General features: G+C 38.1%; 1 protein-coding gene and 1 pseudogene across 4 annotated transcripts in view; one reads left to right on the top strand and one right to left on the bottom strand.

Moving 5' to 3' along the window:
• Positions 1-18,136, bottom strand: part of LOC118635819 (X-linked inhibitor of apoptosis) — a 50,628-nt gene that overhangs the window by 15,439 nt on the left and 17,053 nt on the right. For all 4 annotated transcript variants that reach the window (XM_036270761.1, XM_036270757.1, XM_036270759.1 and 1 more), the window contains 4 exons: positions 6,059-6,967; positions 4,719-4,818; positions 3,437-3,515; positions 2,494-2,536 (listed from right to left, as the gene is read on the bottom strand). In XM_036270761.1, the coding sequence (XP_036126654.1) occupies positions 2,494-2,536; positions 3,437-3,515; positions 4,719-4,818; positions 6,059-6,935 (1,099 nt within the window). In that variant the 5' untranslated portion in view covers positions 6,936-6,967. Of the gene's footprint in view, positions 1-2,493; positions 2,537-3,436; positions 3,516-4,718; positions 4,819-6,058; positions 6,968-18,136 lie in introns of those variants that run through there.
• LOC118635304 lies at positions 15,505-17,786 on the top strand (annotated as a pseudogene).

Below are 18,136 nucleotides of genomic sequence, written 5' to 3'. Positions count from 1 at the left end.
CGATAAGACACCATTTCACACCCACTAGGATGACTGTTATAAAAAGAAAATTTGGAGTACTATGCATCTGTAAGAAAGAAAGATCTCTTATCCTATGAGATGACATGGAGGGACCTGGAAAGTATTATCCTAAGCGAAACAAGCCAAGCATAAAAAGACAAATATTACATGATCTCACTTGTTTGTGGAATATAATGAACATAACAGTCTAAGGAATAGGGTAGTCCTAGAGACATGGAAGAGGGGGTGGGGGGAGATAAACCACAGAACTTATATGCATGTATGCATGAACAATGGACATGGACGACAAAGCTGGGGACTGAGCGGGGAGGGTAGTGGAGGGGGGAATCAGTGGGAGAAAAAGGAGAAACAAAATAAGAATTAAAAAAAAAAAGAAAAGTAGTAAGTGTTAAGAATGTGAAGAAACAAACTGGAACCCTCATATACTGCTGGTAGGATGGTAAAATGGTGTAGCCACTTGGGAAAATTGGCAGTCTAACAAAAGGTTACACATAATAGTTACCCTATGACCCAGCAACTCCAACCCTAAATATGTACCCAAGAGAATTAAAAACATGTCCACACAAAAACTTGTACATAAATGTTCACAGCAGCATCAGCTATGACTACCATACAAAGAAATAGTTTTCCACCATAAAAAAGAAATACTCACACATGAGTACTACAACATGGGTGAAACTTGAGGCCATTATAATTCCATTGAATATAAAACGTCAAGAATAGGCAAATTCATAGAGACAGAAGTAGATTAGTGGTTATTTGGGGCTGGGAGTGTGGGGGCAGCAAAGGGGAGTGATTGCTAATGAGCATGGGGTTTCTTGTTGGGGTTATGATAATGTACTGTAATTAAATAGTAATGATGGCTGCATGACTTTGTGAATATACTAAAAACCACTTAAGTATATACTTTATAATGGTGAAAAATTTGCTAAATAAATTATATCTCAATTTAAAATCATTAATCCTAAATCAAAACAAGAGTCTCATTAGTCATAAAAAGAATAGTATGCACTGAAAGGGTGATTATCAAGAAATATTATAGAGCCCAGCTGGTGTGGCTCACTGGTTGAGCGTCAACCCATGCACCAAGAGGTTGCCAGTTCAATTCCTGGTTAGGGCACATGCCCAGGTTGTGGGCCCGATCCCTAGTAGGGGGCAAGCAGGAGGTGGCCAATCAATGTTCTCTCACCGATGTTTCTATCTCTCTCTACCTCTCCCTTCCTCTCTCTCTCAAGTCAATAAAGAAAAAATATTAAAAAAAATAAATGTTATAGAATGTTTGTTTCTGGATAATTTTAAAAATATAGGCTGGAATAAATTATTTCTTTTTTTAAAATTTTTCTTCATTGATGTTAGAGAGAGAGCAAGGGAAAGGGAGACATAGAAACATTGATGACAGAACACTGATTGGCCACCTCCTGCACGCCCCCCACTGAAAATTTGGCCCACAACCTCAGGCATGTGCCCTGACTGGGAATCGAACCAGCGACCTCTTGGTGCATGGGTCGATGCTCAACCACTAAGCCACACCAGCCGGGCTAAATTATTTCTTAAACTGTATTATTTATTCCCATTATAAAACCCACATTAAAGTGGCTCCCCTTCTCAAGCATATTTATGAATATATATAGTAGTCTCTTGCCTTGTAATCCTTAAGATACTAAACAGACAATTCTGTGAGTATAGAGAGTGGGGAATCACTAGAACATATTCTAAATTAAACTTTCTACTATTTTTGAAACATAATGCCTCTGTTGAGAATGAGATCTGTAGTGTGATATAGGATTCAGTATACCTTGTTTACAGTCCTAGTTTCACTAAAGATTTGTAATGTAACTATGGACAGGTCACTTAACCTCTCTGACTCTGTTTCCTCATCTGAAATGTAGGAACAGCTTCTTCTTCACTTAATATATTATCTTTCTCTGCCTACTTTCTGATTTTTAAAGATGTCTATGATGAGTAAATAATCTTTGTGATAAAAACTTCTACCTCTCTGTGAGGTAACAGAAAATAAACAAACCTAACCATACCCTTCTGTGAAGAAGATGGGGAAGGCAGAAAGATGGCATGGAATAAATAAGTAGGTAGGTTAGGGCTGGTTATGGTGATTGCACATTAGTAGAGCACTATATTCACGATCCTAGCTAACTAAAAAAGACCCAGGGACAAAAATGCATCTAACCCTTTCTGTTGTGATTTTAGCAGAAGTGGTGATGGATAACCTAGAGCTAGCTGCTCCTCCTAAAATTGGAAAAGCTAACTGTCCAACCTCTACAGTAATGTTCTGAATATATAAATAGCCTAGTGAAATTTATAGGTACTTCATTACTTCTTAAGTTTACAGCAATCTCGTCTCCAATAAATACACCTTGGTGAACCTGAAAGAATGTTTTCCTTTCTACCCTATAAATAACAAGTATAAGTTGGCAATGAAATTAAAAGTATATTTATTATAATAAGCATATTTACCAATTCTTTTAGTTAGTGATGGTATTTTTTCAGCAGTTCTTCCCTAAAATGGAAACATGAATCATAAGTTAAAATTCATTTTTGTGGAAGGCTCTCCTTACCTCAATTTGAAAAGTTGCATTAATCATGAATTTAAAAATTGGCTTTATTCCAATTCAACACATGAATATTCACAAGAGGTACAACCTGATGAAGCTAGAAGGAAATTAAAAGATCATCTAACCCAAACCATTCACTTTACAGACAAGAAGCTGATGCTCAGGAAGATTAAACAACTTGAATGAGGCAATATAGTTCATGGCAGAACCATAATGGCAACTCAGGTCTCCCATTCTATACCAGGGCTCTTTTCACACGACACTGATGCCTTGGCCACCACAGGTGACAATATCGATTTAGATACCTTTTCGAGACTTCAATTATTATATATGAAAAGTTTAAAACTATTTATGAGTACAAAACACATTGTACAAAAGTCAAATTTTAGAAGGCTGAGAGATTCAAATATTTTAGTTATTTAAGACCAATTTTGTCTATAGTGATATTAAATAAATTCATCCTAATCCCCTTTTCACAAATTTGATTCAGGTTAAGAATAACAAGCACTTTTCAAGATCTTCCCTTTAAAGCTCACCATACATTAGCCCAGCCAGTATGGCTAAGTGGCTGAGCATCAACCCGTGCACCACGATGTCACCGGTTCGATTCCTGGTCAGGGCACATGCCCAGTGGAGGGCATGCAGGAGGTAGCCAATTGATGTTCTCTCTCATCAATGTTTCTATCTCTCCCTCTCTCTCTAAAGATAAATAATTTTTTTTAAAATTAAAAAAAAAGCTCACCATACATTATTAAAACACTATTCTGTGAATTTTACACCAAGAAATCATTGCAAAACAAATTACATAATATCTGAAAATATATATTCTACAATATTTGACTTACCACAGACTCCTCAAGTGAATGAGTTAAATGAATATTGTTTATATATTCTTGTCCCTTCTCTTCTAACAGATAGTTACACCTAAACAAGAAGGTTAAATTTTAGTAGCTGGAAAATTAATAAAGTGTATGATATAATCTCTATCATCTTAATTACATTAACTTACTTTTCAGTATTTCTGAAGAGCCACAAAATAAAAATATTACTCAATTCCCTATCCAACTTCATTTTAAGGTTAAAATAATATGCTCCCTTTGTTATGCTACTTACACTAATGTTAGTAGAGCAAAACATATCAACTTAAGAACTTTCAACTTTTAAGAAAATTATTAAATTAGCACCTAAATATTTTTTTAAAAGTTTTAAATAGTTAACTTAACAAGTTCTATTTAGAGGATTAACCAATTGTACATTTAAAAGGAATTCTGTAGGCTTTCAACATTTCCCTTTAAGGCTGTTTAAGGTTAAGATTTATTTTCAAATGATTACTCTGAAGTTTTAAGTTGTACTATTTAGTAGATGAAAAATGCACATCACTTTTCTATATCTGTTACTTTGTTGTTTTAAAGAGATACTTAGAGTATGACATCATTACTCTAAGATGCCACTGACTGTACGAAGCATGATTATTTTATGTACCATTGCTGCCAATAAATTACGGCCCACCACCACATGTGTCCTGATTTCAGAGATCTGAAAATGGAAACAATTGTGTGTCTTAGAAACAGTAATATTTGTTAAAGGGTGTGATGGGTTCTTAAGGAATCTCCTTGGCAATGTGGACTCCAGTGCCCATCGTCAAAGAGCCTAATTCCAATAACAATTAAGGCCTGGCCAGTGTGGCTCAGTGGATTGAGTGTCATCCCATGGTCTGAGAGGTCATGGTTCGATTCCAGGTCAGGGCACATGCCTGGGCTGTGGGCTCGATCCCCAGTAGGGGGTGGCAGCCGATCAATATTTCTCTCTCTCTCTTCCTCTCTAAAAAAAAAACAAAACAATAAAAATATATTTTAAAAAGAAAAATAAAGTATACATTCATAATTTGGTGTTTAGAAAGGAAATCATCTGAATGTTATAAATATAATATACAAGCAATAATGTTTTTGTCACCAGAAAAGGCTTAGGTGTTTTTCCCCTATAAAGTAGGTAATCCCATTTTTATAAACTAGGTATGAATTTCAAACCATGGGAAGGCAAAAAAAGTTGAGATGAACAGTTATTCAAGTCTTCCCACTACACACTGTCCAACTTGGCTGTTACTTAATAAACATTTAAATATCTTACCCTGGATACCACTTAGCATGTTCTTCCCAAGGGTCTTCACTGGGCTTCCAATCAGTTAGCCCTCCTCCACAATGAAAGCACTTTACTTTATCGCCTTCACCTAAGAAAACACACAAATAATAATACATGTATTTTGTGCAATTAGAAGTTACACAAAAGTACCCTTTTTAGGCCCTGGCTAGGTAGCTCAGGTGGTTAGAGCATCTTCCCAGTGTGCCATGGTTGCGGGTTCAATCCCTGGTCAGGGCACACACAAATATCAACCAATGAATGCATACTAAATGGAACAACAAATTGATGTTTCTCTCTCTCCCTCTCTCTCTAAAATCAACAAATAAAAAATACCCTTTTTAACACCATGAAATTAAGCATTTCTAAATTTACATAAAAGTCTCATAGCTTAACAGACATTCAAATTCACGTCTAAGTAATAATACAATCATTAGAGGAGGAAATACACTTTAAACTCATTGATTCAACTTGAGGTATTTTACAGAAGATAAAAATAAAATTACCCACTTTTTACATGGAAAATTACAGTTATGTTCTTTTTGAACATTTGGGGCCATCAATACTATACTTTTTCAAACTGTGAAATTTTAATAATAAAGTTTAATGCATAATGAAATTACAAGATAAGTTTCTCTAAGATTATATATAGCTACATGACGCTAACCTTCAAGACTGTATATGATACTATGTAAATAAAATATTAAATAATTGGTATTTTGGCATTATTCAATCCTAAAGTAAATGGATCAGATATATAATGATATAATTTTTCTGAATATCCCTGGAAGCCATCAGATTAATGGCTCTTCCTGAGATGTCTACAGTAATCCATTTGCAAAGCACTCATTGAAGCAATAAGGCATCATGCAGGGCAGCTTTCAAATATATAGTCTCTGTACAAAAGGCAGATTATCAATTTTACTATCAGCCAAACTAAATTCTCTAATGTTAACTCTTCTTAGTTGGTGAAGAGAAAATGCATGTAATATATGTATTAAGCACACAGAGTAGGCACTCAATAAATTATAGTTAGTATTATTATCAGACCCATTCTTTCATCAGGGATACCTATCATCTTTTGCATGTCATCCTTCTTCAAAAAAAAGTTATATGAAGAAAAGCATGATTCATAATAGTCTTTTTCATATAAATTCAGTGGTTACATTACATATTCAATATAACAGTTAAAAGAATAATAGTGATATAATAATGCCAGCCTAGACCTAAATATTTACCAGTTCAGGGGGCTAAAGGAATTGATTTACTTTTGAGGAACCCTGCAATAGTTGGAAAGTTATTTATTAGCCTGGTTTTATAATAAAGTTTACCTAAAGCATAAAATCCAGCTCTTGCAAGCTGCTCCTTGTTAACAGAGTACATCCACGTCCCAAAAGTAATGATCCGTGCTTCATAATCTGCCATGGCTGGATTTCTTGGAGAATTTGTTGAATTTGAAAAATTCCTATCAGAACCCAGGACATCAGATTCACTTCGAATATTAACATTCCGGCCCAAAATAAAGAAGCAATTAGGAAAGTGTCGCCTGTGTTCTGACCATGCACGATCACAAGGTTCCCAATTTTTCAGTTTTCCACCACAACAAAAGCACTGTACTTGATCATTAATACCTGTATAGTAGAGCCCAGCACTAGCTAACTCTCTTGGGGTTAAATGGGCATAGTCTGGCCAGTTCTGAAATGACTTTAATCTAGCTTCTTCACTACACATGGCAGGGTTCCTTGGGTATATGGTGTTGGATATATCTACAACCTGTCCAGTTCTCAAAAGATAGTCTGCATGAGTCTCAGATGGCCTGTCTAAAACAAAATTATTTCTGTTTCCCAGATAGTTTTCAGCATTGTACTGACTATTATGGATACCAGGATTTGTAGGTTGTGCAGCATTATTTTCAAAATGAAAGCCATTGATAAATTTGCAACTTGGGGATACTTTCCTGTGTCTTCCAACTGCTGAGTCTCCATATTGCCATCTATCTACTGCTGCGTGACAACTAAAGCACTGCACGGTGTCTCCTTCACCAGTATATAGAAAACCAGCTCGTGCTAGCGTTGATGCTGAAACAGGACTACTACTTGGAAAATTAGCAAAAGTTTTTAATCTATTAAACTCTTCTACAAATTCTTCATCCTTATCGATGTCTGCAGGTACACAAGTTTTAGATCCTCCAAAACAGTTAAAAGTCATCTTCTCTTGAAAATAGGACTTGTCCACCTTTTCTAAAAAGAGAACATTACATTAGGAAATCCAAAATGTGAAACACAGGCAAGCACTTTTGATATTAGGAACTAACAAACTACCCACTCATGACATAAAAGTAATTATAAAATCTCTAAGAAACATTCTAAGTATACTAGAATTCTACATTACCACATGATTCAAGTCATAAAGTAAAAACAAGCATTTCTGTTACCTCTTTTAGGGGAAAGTAATATTTAAGCAAATAGAACAGAACTATTCATTTTAAGTGCTTATTTTACATAAATAGAAACTGTGATGCAGAATACATTAAAATTAACCATGTGAAATAATTAGGAAAATATAAAAAAAGCATAAAATATGCAGATTCTTAAAGTCTATGCATAATTGTTATAATGATTATATATTCAAAACATCAAAGTTCAGTTTCTACAATTTAAAAAAATGTTCAGAATGCTCATGAATTAATGTTAATATTTCTTTACTTTTTTGCTTAACAAAAGATGTTATTCACAATAAAGGTTCCAATGGGTTCTTTAAGAACATCAAAAGTTTCTGATTTTCATGCATAAACAAAGAGGCCATTTTTTAAATTGAAATTGGATCATTTTAGATGTATATAATACTGCCCACTAGAGGGTGGCTCAGGAGAAATACTAAGTATGTGTAGCTACTTTTGCATCAACTTCCCATGGTCAAGGAAGTTCAAATGTAAGAAGTACCATTGGAGCTTCATTAGATCTGTCAAATTATAGCTGTGCAATATTTAACCCAGATTTTTACAAAACCAAAAGGAGGACTTCCAGTCAAGATGGCGGCATAGGTAAATATGATATCGTGTCCTCCCACAACCATATCAAAGCTACAACTACAGAACAACTATCATTCAAAACGGACTGAAATCAAGCTGAATGGAAGTCCTACAACTACAGAATTAAAGAAGCAGCCACATCAAGACTGGTAGGAGGGGCGCAGGCAGACGGACTGGTCTCACACCCACGTGTGGTGCGTAAAAATCACGAGGATACCTTGACTGAGAAGGTCCTCTCTGAAGACTGAGGGGTCCCCATGCCACACCAGGAGCCCCGCTCAGGTTTCCAGTGCCAGGAAGAGAAGTCCCCATAACTTCTGGCTGGTAAAACCAGTGGGAACTGAGGCTCAGGGAGGCTGAGGCAGCTGGAGCCCCAGGCAGCTCCTCTTAAAGGGCCCGCGCACGGACTTATCGAACTCACTCCCTCTAAGCTCGGAGGGTAGGCAGCTTGAGGGGTGACAGACATACAGGGAAGAACTGAGCTGTTTGGCATTGGAGTGAGGGCTGGAGAGGGGGCTTTCTCCTGGACAGACGTGCTGTCAGAGGCCTTTGTTCCTTTGGTGAGCCCTTCCCTGGGGCGGCAGACAGCGGCCATATCTGGGACTCCAGCAACCTCGCTCACACTGGCTGCCCCACCCTGGTGATTCCCTGAGGCCCTGCCCCACCCAACTTTCAGGCCCATCCAAGCTGTTGCCACTTGCTTTACCATAAGATCGGCCTGTCTTGGATCCTGCTTCGGGTTTTCCTAAATTCTTTCAAACAAGCATCATCTGGTCTCAGCTAGCCCCATACCTCTCGTTAAGTAATACATAGAAACAAACACAGGGAGGCAGCCATAATGAGGAGACAAAGAAACAGGTTCCAAATGAAAGAACAGAAAAAAACTCCAGGAAAAGAACTAAGTGAAATGGAGATAAGCAACCTAATAGATGCTGAATTCAAAATACTGCTTATAACGATGCTCAGTGAACTTAGTGAGAACCTCAGCGAACTTTGTGAGGGCCTTGAGAGCATCAAAAAGGACCAGTCAGAAATGAAGGAGTCACTAACTGAAATAAAGAATAATTTACACAGATTCAATAGTAGAGTAGGTAAAGCCAAGAAGCAAACCATCGATTTGGAATATAAGGAAGCAAAAAATACCCAATCAGAACAGCAAAAAGAAAAAAGAACCCCCCAAAAATGAGGATAGTGTAAGGAGCCTCTGGGACAACTTCAAGCGTGCCAACATTCACATCTTGGGGGTGCCATAAGGAGAAGAGAGAGAACAAGAGATCAAAAACCTATTTGAAACAATAATGGCAGAAAACTTCCCTAACTTGGTGAAGGAAACAGACATACTAGTCCAGGAAGCACAGAGAGTCCCAAACAAGATGAACCCCAAGAGGCCCACACCAAGACACATCATCATCAAAATGCAAAATGTTCAAGACAAAGAGAGAATCTTAAAAGCAGCAAGAGAAAAGCAGTTAGTTACCTACAAGGGCATTCCCATAAGACTGTCAGCTGATTTCTCAAAAGAAACTTTGCAGGCCAGAAGGGAGTGGCAAGAAATATTCAGAGTGATGAAAAGCAAGAACCTACAACCAAGATTACTCTATTCTGCAAAGCTGTCATTTAGAATCGATGGCCATATAAAGAGTTTCCCAGACAAGAAAAAGCTAAAGGAGTTCATCACCACCAAACCGTTATTATATGAAATGTTGAAGGGTCTTTTTGAAGAAAAAGGTAAAATATATGAACAAACAAAATGGCAATGAATACATATCTATCGACAATGGAAGCTACAAACAAAATGAAGAGGCAGAACAGATACATTCTCATAGATACAGAGAACATTTTGTTGGTTGCCAGATGGGAGGGAGGTTGGGGGAATGGGTGAAAAAGGTGAAGGGATTAAGAAGAACAAACTGGTTGCTAGACTGACAAGCCTCAAAGAGAGGGGGGTAGGGGGGTGGGAGGAGATAAATCAAAGAACTTATATGCATTACCAATGGACACAGACAACAGTGTGGGAAAAGGCAGGAGGGGACAGGACTGGGGGGGGGGGGTCAATGGGGGGAGAATGAGGAACATCTGTAATACATTCAACAATAAAGATAAAAAATAAATAAAATTTCAACAAAAAAAAACCAAAAAAAAAAAAAAATAAATAAAATGGAAAAAATAAAAATAAAAAACCAAAAGGAACTAGTTGGGTTATGAGAAGGATGGCCAGTTATTTATCCTCCAAACCTAGACACTTTTGAAAGTGAAAACTGATGATACTAATAATTACCCTGGAACAATAGACAGAAATTGGGTTGCCTCAGGGAAATCTGGTACTCCAGAATCTCACGCAGTTCCTAATACTGTACTCTATATGTGTGTCAAATGCAAAATAAAAGAACAGTCTCAATGAGTCTGTCTCTATTTCATATGTGCATTAATTGGTTTCTTAGAAAGAATAACCAGCTCTTTCGCCATTATGTTAGAACATCATCCCTTAGAGTAATATTCAACACAAGCCTGGCAATGGACATCAGTCCTTCTTGGCTTTGTCAATTTACAGTGGTTAATTCATATATACCTCAAGAGCTGAGTTATATCTACATACAACATTTTTGGAAGAGTCTCCATTACTTGATTATTGTTTTTCTGATATCAGAAAACATTCTGATATCAGCTTCAAGGACCTTTGTTGAATCAGCCTAAACTGGATGACAAAAATCAACATTCAAAGAAACCAAGGCTGGCTGATAGGCAAATGAGATAAATTTTAACAGGGATATGTGTCAAGTTTCATATTCTGACTTAAAAAGTTGTTGCCCAACTAAAGGAAGATAGAAACTTAATATGGAAAGAAGTCATGTGAAGGCAAAGTAGATTAAAATCTTGGAATTTTAGTTAATTACAAATTCATTATCAGCCAACATTACATGGTTGCTAAAAAACTTAAAGCAAATTCAGGCTACATTAATGTCCAGATGTGCAATATCAGAGCCAACTCAGCTACATTTTGAATATTATTTTAAATTCTGAACAAATTTTAGAAGGGACATTAACAAAGTGTAATATCCCTGAGAGCAATCAAGATGATAAAAATGAGGAATAGCTGGAAGAGCTGAGAGTGTTTATCTCAAACAGAAAATTGTTGTGAGATAGAATAACTACCTTTAGCTATCTAAATATCTAAGATACTGTCATGTAGAAAAGGGATCCAAATTCTGTGAAGCTTGAGGGTAGAATTAAAGTCAAGAAATATAACTACAGGCTGTAGATTTTAACCCAATACAAGGATGAACGGTTACAATAATCAATAGCAGTACAAAATGGATTAGGTTGCCTTATATTATCTTGTAGAATATAGTTCCTCCCATCACTGGAAGGTACTTCAGCATGGACTGTGAGACAGTATTAAATATTTTCTAAGTCAATAATTACCCTGAAGAATTAATTGCTCAATGCAATCCATATGAAAATTATCTTCTCTGATGGTAAGTTTTATTTTTCAGGTCAATTAAAATAAAATCAACAATCTAGCCTGGCGAGTATGGCTCAGTGGATTGAGAGGTCCTAATTCAATTCCTGATCAGGGCACATGCCCGGGTTGCAGTCTCGATCTCTGGTGGGGAGCGTGCAAGAGGCAGCCAATCAATGTCTCTCTCACACACTGATGTTTCTATCTCTCTCCCTTCCTCTTTCTAAAAAAAAAAAAAAAAAAAAAAAAAAAAAAAAATCAGTATAAAACATATTGAAATCAATGATCTATTCTCATTTCAGAATAATGTGTACATTCTGTGTGGTTTAAGCAGCCACTCTATTTCAGGTATTATATAAAACTACATCATTCAATATTAGCAGGAGAATCTCTATTTGAAATTTTTAAGTAGAGACCTTATCTTCCCAGGGACTTTTTCTATGCTAATAGTTTAGATTTCACTGTTTTAAAAAGCAGTTATTTATTCAGAAGCACTCAAATGAACACTACATATATTATCAGAGAGAACTGTTGAAGAAAGGGTGAGAAAACGAAATCACCAGAGGTTAACAGTGAAAGGGAAAAAGATGACTGACAAAAGACAGAAGCCTTGGGTTTGGAGGAAGGCTCCAAAAGAAAGGGAGAGAGAATTCTTTAAAAAAAAATTAAGTGAAATGAAGGTATAGAAGATGATATTTAGAAAATAAGTATATACAGAGCATAGGAATTGTGAATACATAATAAAATGGAGTATGGATATTGGAGAAAGATGATAAAAAAAGGTTTTTGGATGTAAAAAGGTCTGAATGCAATAAAGTATACTGAGATAATTTAACGTTTCTTTGTGAAAGCATATTCAAACTTTGTACTGGGTAAGCAGAAAGGTAAGAAGGCACAGAGTAGACAGTCAAAGAAAGCTTTGATGTGCTTAGGAAAATGGCACTATCGAAGCAAACACTGTCAAAAAAAAAAAGAATCAGCAAGTAGAAGTACAGTACATGTTTATGAGGGATATAGATTTCAAGATGTGAGATGTGTTTAAAATATACATACACACACAGTGTATATATATAGAGAGAGCCTAGTGAACTAGGTAAAGACAGCCATGGGCAGGTGCCAAGGAGAAGAAGTTGAATGCTAATTTAGTGATAATGTGGAAATATGGGCAGTTTTGGAGAGAAAAAACACACAAAAGACCTACCTACCTGGTATCTGCATATAAAAGTTTCTATTTCCCCGGGGTTTTAATCATTAAATATACAAAATAAAAGCTATTTTAGACTGGCTGGTGTGGCTCAGTGGATTGAACATTGTCTCCTGATCAGGATACATGCCTAGGTTGTAGGCTCGGTCCCCTGTGTGTGTGTGTGTGTGTGTGTGTGTGTGTGTGCGCAAGCGCACGCGCAGGAGGCAGCTGATCAATGTATGTCTCTCACATCAATGTTTCTATCTCTCCCTTCCTTTCTCTCTAAAAAAATCAGTAAAAAACATATTTTTTTTAGCCCTGGCCAGTTTGGTCCAGCGGTTAGAACATCGTCCAGCAGGTTCAATTCCAGTCAAGGGCACATGTCTCGGTTGCAGTTGTGGCCCTGGTCCAGGTTGGGCAGGAGGCAAGCGGTCAATATGTCTCTTTCGCATCGATGTTTCTCTCTCTCTCTCCTCCTTCCCACTCTGTCTGAAAGTAAATGGACTAATATCCTTGGGCGAGGATTTAAAAAAAAAAAATTTTTTTTAAAGCTATTTTAATGGAGAAAACAGAACGTACATAACACTGGCATTGCCTGGAAGGTAATTTTTTTTTAAATTTTTTATTTATTAATTTGTTTTTGTTACAGATGTTTCTCATTTTCCCCCCACTGACACCTTCCTCCCCTTCCCCCCCACCCCATCCCCAGCTCTGTTGTCTGTGTTCACTGGTCATGCATACATGTAAGTTCTGTGGTTTATTGCTTCCCCCACAACCCCCCCACCTTCTCTGAGGCTTGTCAGCCTGTGCCCCACCTCCGTGTCTCTGGGTTAACTTTGTTCAGCAGCTTGTTTAGTTCTTGATATTCCAGAAATAAGTGAGATCATGTGATATTTGTCTTTCTGCTTCACTTAGCATAATACTCTCTAGGTCCTTCCATGCCATCTCAAAGGATAAGAGATCTTTCTTTCTTACAGCTGCATAGTATTCCATTGTGTACATGTACCACGGCTTTTAATCCACTTATCTACTGATGGACACTTGGGTTATTTCCAGATCTTAGCAATTGTAAACAGTGCTGCTATGTATAGGGGAACATATATTCTTTCTGACTGGTGTTTCAGGTTTCTTAGGGTATATTCCTAGAAGTGGGATTACTGGGTCGAAAGGCAGTTCAATTTTTAACTTTTTGAGGTAACACCATGGTGCTTTCCACAGTGGCTGCACCAGTCTGCATTCCCACCAGCAGTGTACTCAAGTCCCCTTTTCTCAACACTCTCGCCAACACGTTGTTTGATTTGTTGATGGCGGCCATTCTGACAGGTGTGAAGTGATACCTCATTGTTGTTGGAAGGTAAGTTTCTTCAAAAATTTCATTGTTAATAGTATTACAGATCTCTTCCATTTTCTCCCTTATTGCACCCCCACTCTCCCCACCACCCCAGGCCTTCCCCATGATATTGTCTGTGTCTATGGATTATGCATGTATGTTCTTCGGTTAATCTCTTTCTGTCCCCTCCCCCCCAACCCCTATTCCCAACTCAGATCTGTTATTCTTTTCCATGCATGCACACCTCTGGACCCATTTTGTTTGTCAGTTTATTTTGTCCTTTAGATTCCACTTATAAATGAGATCATGTGATATGTCTTTCTCTAACTGGATTATTTTGCTTAGCATAAGTGTCCAGTCTGGGCCCACTCATGCTGTCGTTTTGTTGTTGTTGTTGTTAATACTCACCTAAAGACATTTCTCCATTGATTTTTCAGATAGAGTGGGAGGGAGAGAGAGAAAGATTGACTGGTTGCCTCCTGCATGACCCTGACCAGACCTGGGGATTGAACCTGCAACCAAGGAATGTGCCCTTGACCAGGAAGTGAACCCGAGACACTTTGGTCTGAGGGCTGATGCTCTTAACTGCTGAGCCAAACCAGCCAGGGCCCACCCATGCTAACTGAAAGGTTAAGAGATCCCACCCTGGCTCATTAGGCTCAGTGATTAGATCATCAGCCCATGGACCGAAAGGTCTTGGGTTCAATTTCTAGTCAAGGGCATGTACTTGGGTTGCAGGCTTGATCCCTGCCCTGCTTGGGGACATGTGGGATGTCTCTCTCTCTCTACCTTCCACTCTATCTTAAAAAAAAAATCAATGGAAAGATATCCTTGGGTGAAGATCAACCAAAAACGGGGAGAGGGTAAAAGATCCTTCCTTTTTACAGATGCATAGTATTCCATTGTGTATATGCACCACAGCTTTCTTATCCACTCATCTACTAATGGGCACTTGAGCTGTTTCCAGATCTTAGCTATTGTAAATAATGCTGCTATGAACATTGGGGTGCAAATATTCTTTCTGATTGATCTTTTAAGATTCTTAGGATATATTCCCAGAAGTGGGATCACTGGGTCAAATGGCAGATCCACTTTTAAATTTTTGAGAAATTTCCATAGTTTTCCAGTGGCTGTATCAGTATGCACTCCCACCAGCAGTGTACTAGGGTTTCATTTTCCCACATCTGTACCAGCACTTGTTTGTTGATGGTAGCCATTATGACAGGTGTGAGGTGATACTTCACTGTAGTTTTAATTTGCATCTCTCTGATGATTAATGATGTTGAGCATCTTTTCATGTCTGATGGCAATCTGTATGTCCTTTTTGGAGAAGTGCCTATTCAGGTCCTTTGCCCATTTTTTAATTGGATTTTTGTCTTCCTGGTATTTAGGGTTTATGAGTTCTTTGTATATTTGGGAAATTAAACCCTTATCAGATGTATCATTGGCGAATATGTTTTCCTGGAAGGTAATTTTTAATAAATGGATAAAATATGTTAAGGTGGCAGGATTAAAGGTGATCTTTTTCTGCAAAATGTCTTTAGTAATATTTTCACTTAATGTCTCTCAGGATGGCACCTGTGGCCTGGGCTAGGCGCCCAGTTGTGTGAAGCAGCCAAGAGCAGGGAGGTGGATGGGCCAGTTGCCTCATCCTCCTCCACAGGAGCCCTGCAACCACCAAAGCAGAGGGCAGAGGAGCAGGAGGGAGCTGTGTCTCCACCTGACATCAATGAGCCGTGTGGAGTTCAGAGAAGCTCAGCATTGAGACCCATGTCCCCAATACAAGTGCATTTGGTGAGTTGCAGGCTCCTGGGCTGCATCCACCTAGTGCTCGTGAGGGGGCAGCCCCACACTCGGCATGACTTTGGCTGCAGGGGCATCCTGGAGGGAAAGAGCAGGTCCAGCACTGAATTTCATCAGTTTTTGCTAGAAAGAACAAACCTTAGACATTTGAGGAGTTCTATGGATCACTGCAGCATGTTCATAAGACACCTAATGTCGACATTTTATTAGGCTATGCAGACCTCCAGGGAAACTTACTACCTATAAATAATGATAATGACAGCCAACCCACTGCTTAGAATTTGCACATAAAAGAAAGAAACAGACAACAGTACCTTTGACACAAACACGCTAATGAAAAAGTAAAATGTTTTAACCAATGCAGCGTCCTGTCAACCACAGAAAAAAGCACATCCAGTCACTGCTATGCCCTAAGACTTTACACCTGTCTTCAATTACAGATGTCGATATTCACCCAGAAACATTGTAGGGTTAGTTCTTTTTCTAATTTTTTTTTTCTTTATTGATTTGAGAGAGAGAGAGAAGGGAGGAGGGAGGGAGGGAGGAAGGGAGGGAGGGAGGGAGGGAGGGAGAGGGGGAGAGAGAGAGAGAGAGAGAGAGAGAGAGAGAGAGAGAGAGAGACATCGATGAGAGAGAACAACGACTGGCAGCCTCTGGCATACCCCCCACTGGGGATCAGGCCCACAACCTGGGTATGAGCTCTGACTAGGAATCGAACCGGCAATCTCTTGGTGCACGGGTCGATGCTCAACCACTGAGCTACACCAGCTGGCGAGTTAGTTCATGTTTAAGCACAACACTGAACACTTCCTAGGACTCTATAGCTGGGATGGTTTCAGCCTAAGATAGATATCACATGGCTTAGAGAAGGTCCCAGGGATCTCTTTATATCCTGGCTTGTTCCAAGAGGTCTGGCTCATGGCACAAGGTTATTGGCTGTTAATGATAACCTTTTAGAAGGTAATGGTATCAAAGTTTCAGGAAAGAATTTTGATGGAGTAACAGATATAATGATAAGAGCTGCAACCTCATCATAACAGCCAGTCAAACCAGAATAATATTAGGAATAATAGGACTTCCGGCAGCTTTAGCCAATCTACTGATGATAGCTTTCTAAGCTATCTACAGCAGATTGAACCAAATATTGAGTCAGAGAATGAAGACAGTGATGAAGATGACATTATTATTGAAGATAATGGTGTGCCACAGAAGATTCCTAAGGCTGTTTCTATTACCGAAGACCTTGGAATAGTTGACACAAATAGAACACTCAGTTTCGAGTCTGGACAGAACAGTTTTATTTCTTCTGAGTTTAGCACCCCTAGCAAGTTGCACAAACAGAAGAGAATTTGAAACATATGTTCCAGATCAAAAACTCTTAGAATATGGCCCTGGCCGGTTTGGCTCAGCGGTTAGAGCGTCGGCCTGTGGTCCGGAGAGACCCGGGTTCGGTTTCCGCTAAGGGCACGTACCTTGGTTGCAGTTTGTCCCCAGCCCTGGTTGGGTCGTGTGGGTGGCAACCACTCGATGTGTCGCTTTCACGTCGATGTTTCTCTCTCTCTCCCTCTCACTCTATCTGAACAAAATATCGAAAAATGTCCTCGGGTGAGGATAAAACAAAACAAAACAAAACAAAAACTCTTAGAATATGTAACAATCACAACATCAGGAAAACGTTTGAATGTTCTCTGAGTAAGGATGTCACAGGTCTTGTAAATTTGGCTAGTTCAAGAGCTTTTAAACCTCTGATCCAATGACCTGGAATAAACATGAGAACAATAATGTTGCAAGTTAAAATGTTATAAAAATAAATAGAAACAGAAAGTAGATTAGTAGTTGCCTAAGGATGGGAAAAGAGGGGAAATGGGGAGCAACTGAAAATGGCTAACTTTCTTTTTAAAGTAATGAAAATATTCTAAATTAGATTGTAGTGATGGTTGCACAACTCTGTGAATATACTAAAAACCACTGAACTGCACATTTTCAAATTAATTTTATAGCATATGAATTATATCATGATAAAGCTGTTTAAATGTTATTAAAATAGTGGTTTGGTAATTGTTAGTATACACTTTGATGAATGAGAGGTCATTTTAAGTCTAAAACAAAGGGACCTTTGCTAATGAAGTTACGTGCTTTTGATACGTAAAACTCCATGTTACAGTACATTTTCAGAACTATGTGAGAGTACCAAATCATTTCTGTTTGAAGTGGTCAAATATTTACCTAGTTGCAAAGATCCCAGTTAAGTTTTCCTTTAACTATATTCTTTAAATTTTAATGTGAAATCTGATTCTATCTCTTTCGGTACTCTGAAGACCTCAGTTTTTGTGTTCCCAGTATTTTATTACTTAATGTTGTGGTGTTGCTAATTGTTACAAATCATTTTCTGAAATGCATTTTTTAACTTCTAAGAAATCAAAGCAATTGGCTTTAAAAATGTATTTTTATTTTTTGTTAATCCTCAACTGAGAATATTTTTCCATTGATTTTTAGACAGAGAAAGAGGGAAGGAGGGAGGAGGAGGGGGGCAGAGAGAGACAGGGAAAGAGGGAGAGAGAGAGAAACATTCATGAGAAAGAGACACATCGTTTGGCTG

Source organism: Molossus molossus, unplaced genomic scaffold, assembly GCF_014108415.1.
Source record: "Molossus molossus isolate mMolMol1 unplaced genomic scaffold, mMolMol1.p scaffold_m16_p_2, whole genome shotgun sequence".
NCBI classification, from domain to species: Eukaryota; Metazoa; Chordata; class Mammalia; order Chiroptera; family Molossidae; genus Molossus; species Molossus molossus.
This window is presented reverse-complemented; position numbering and strand designations above follow the sequence as displayed.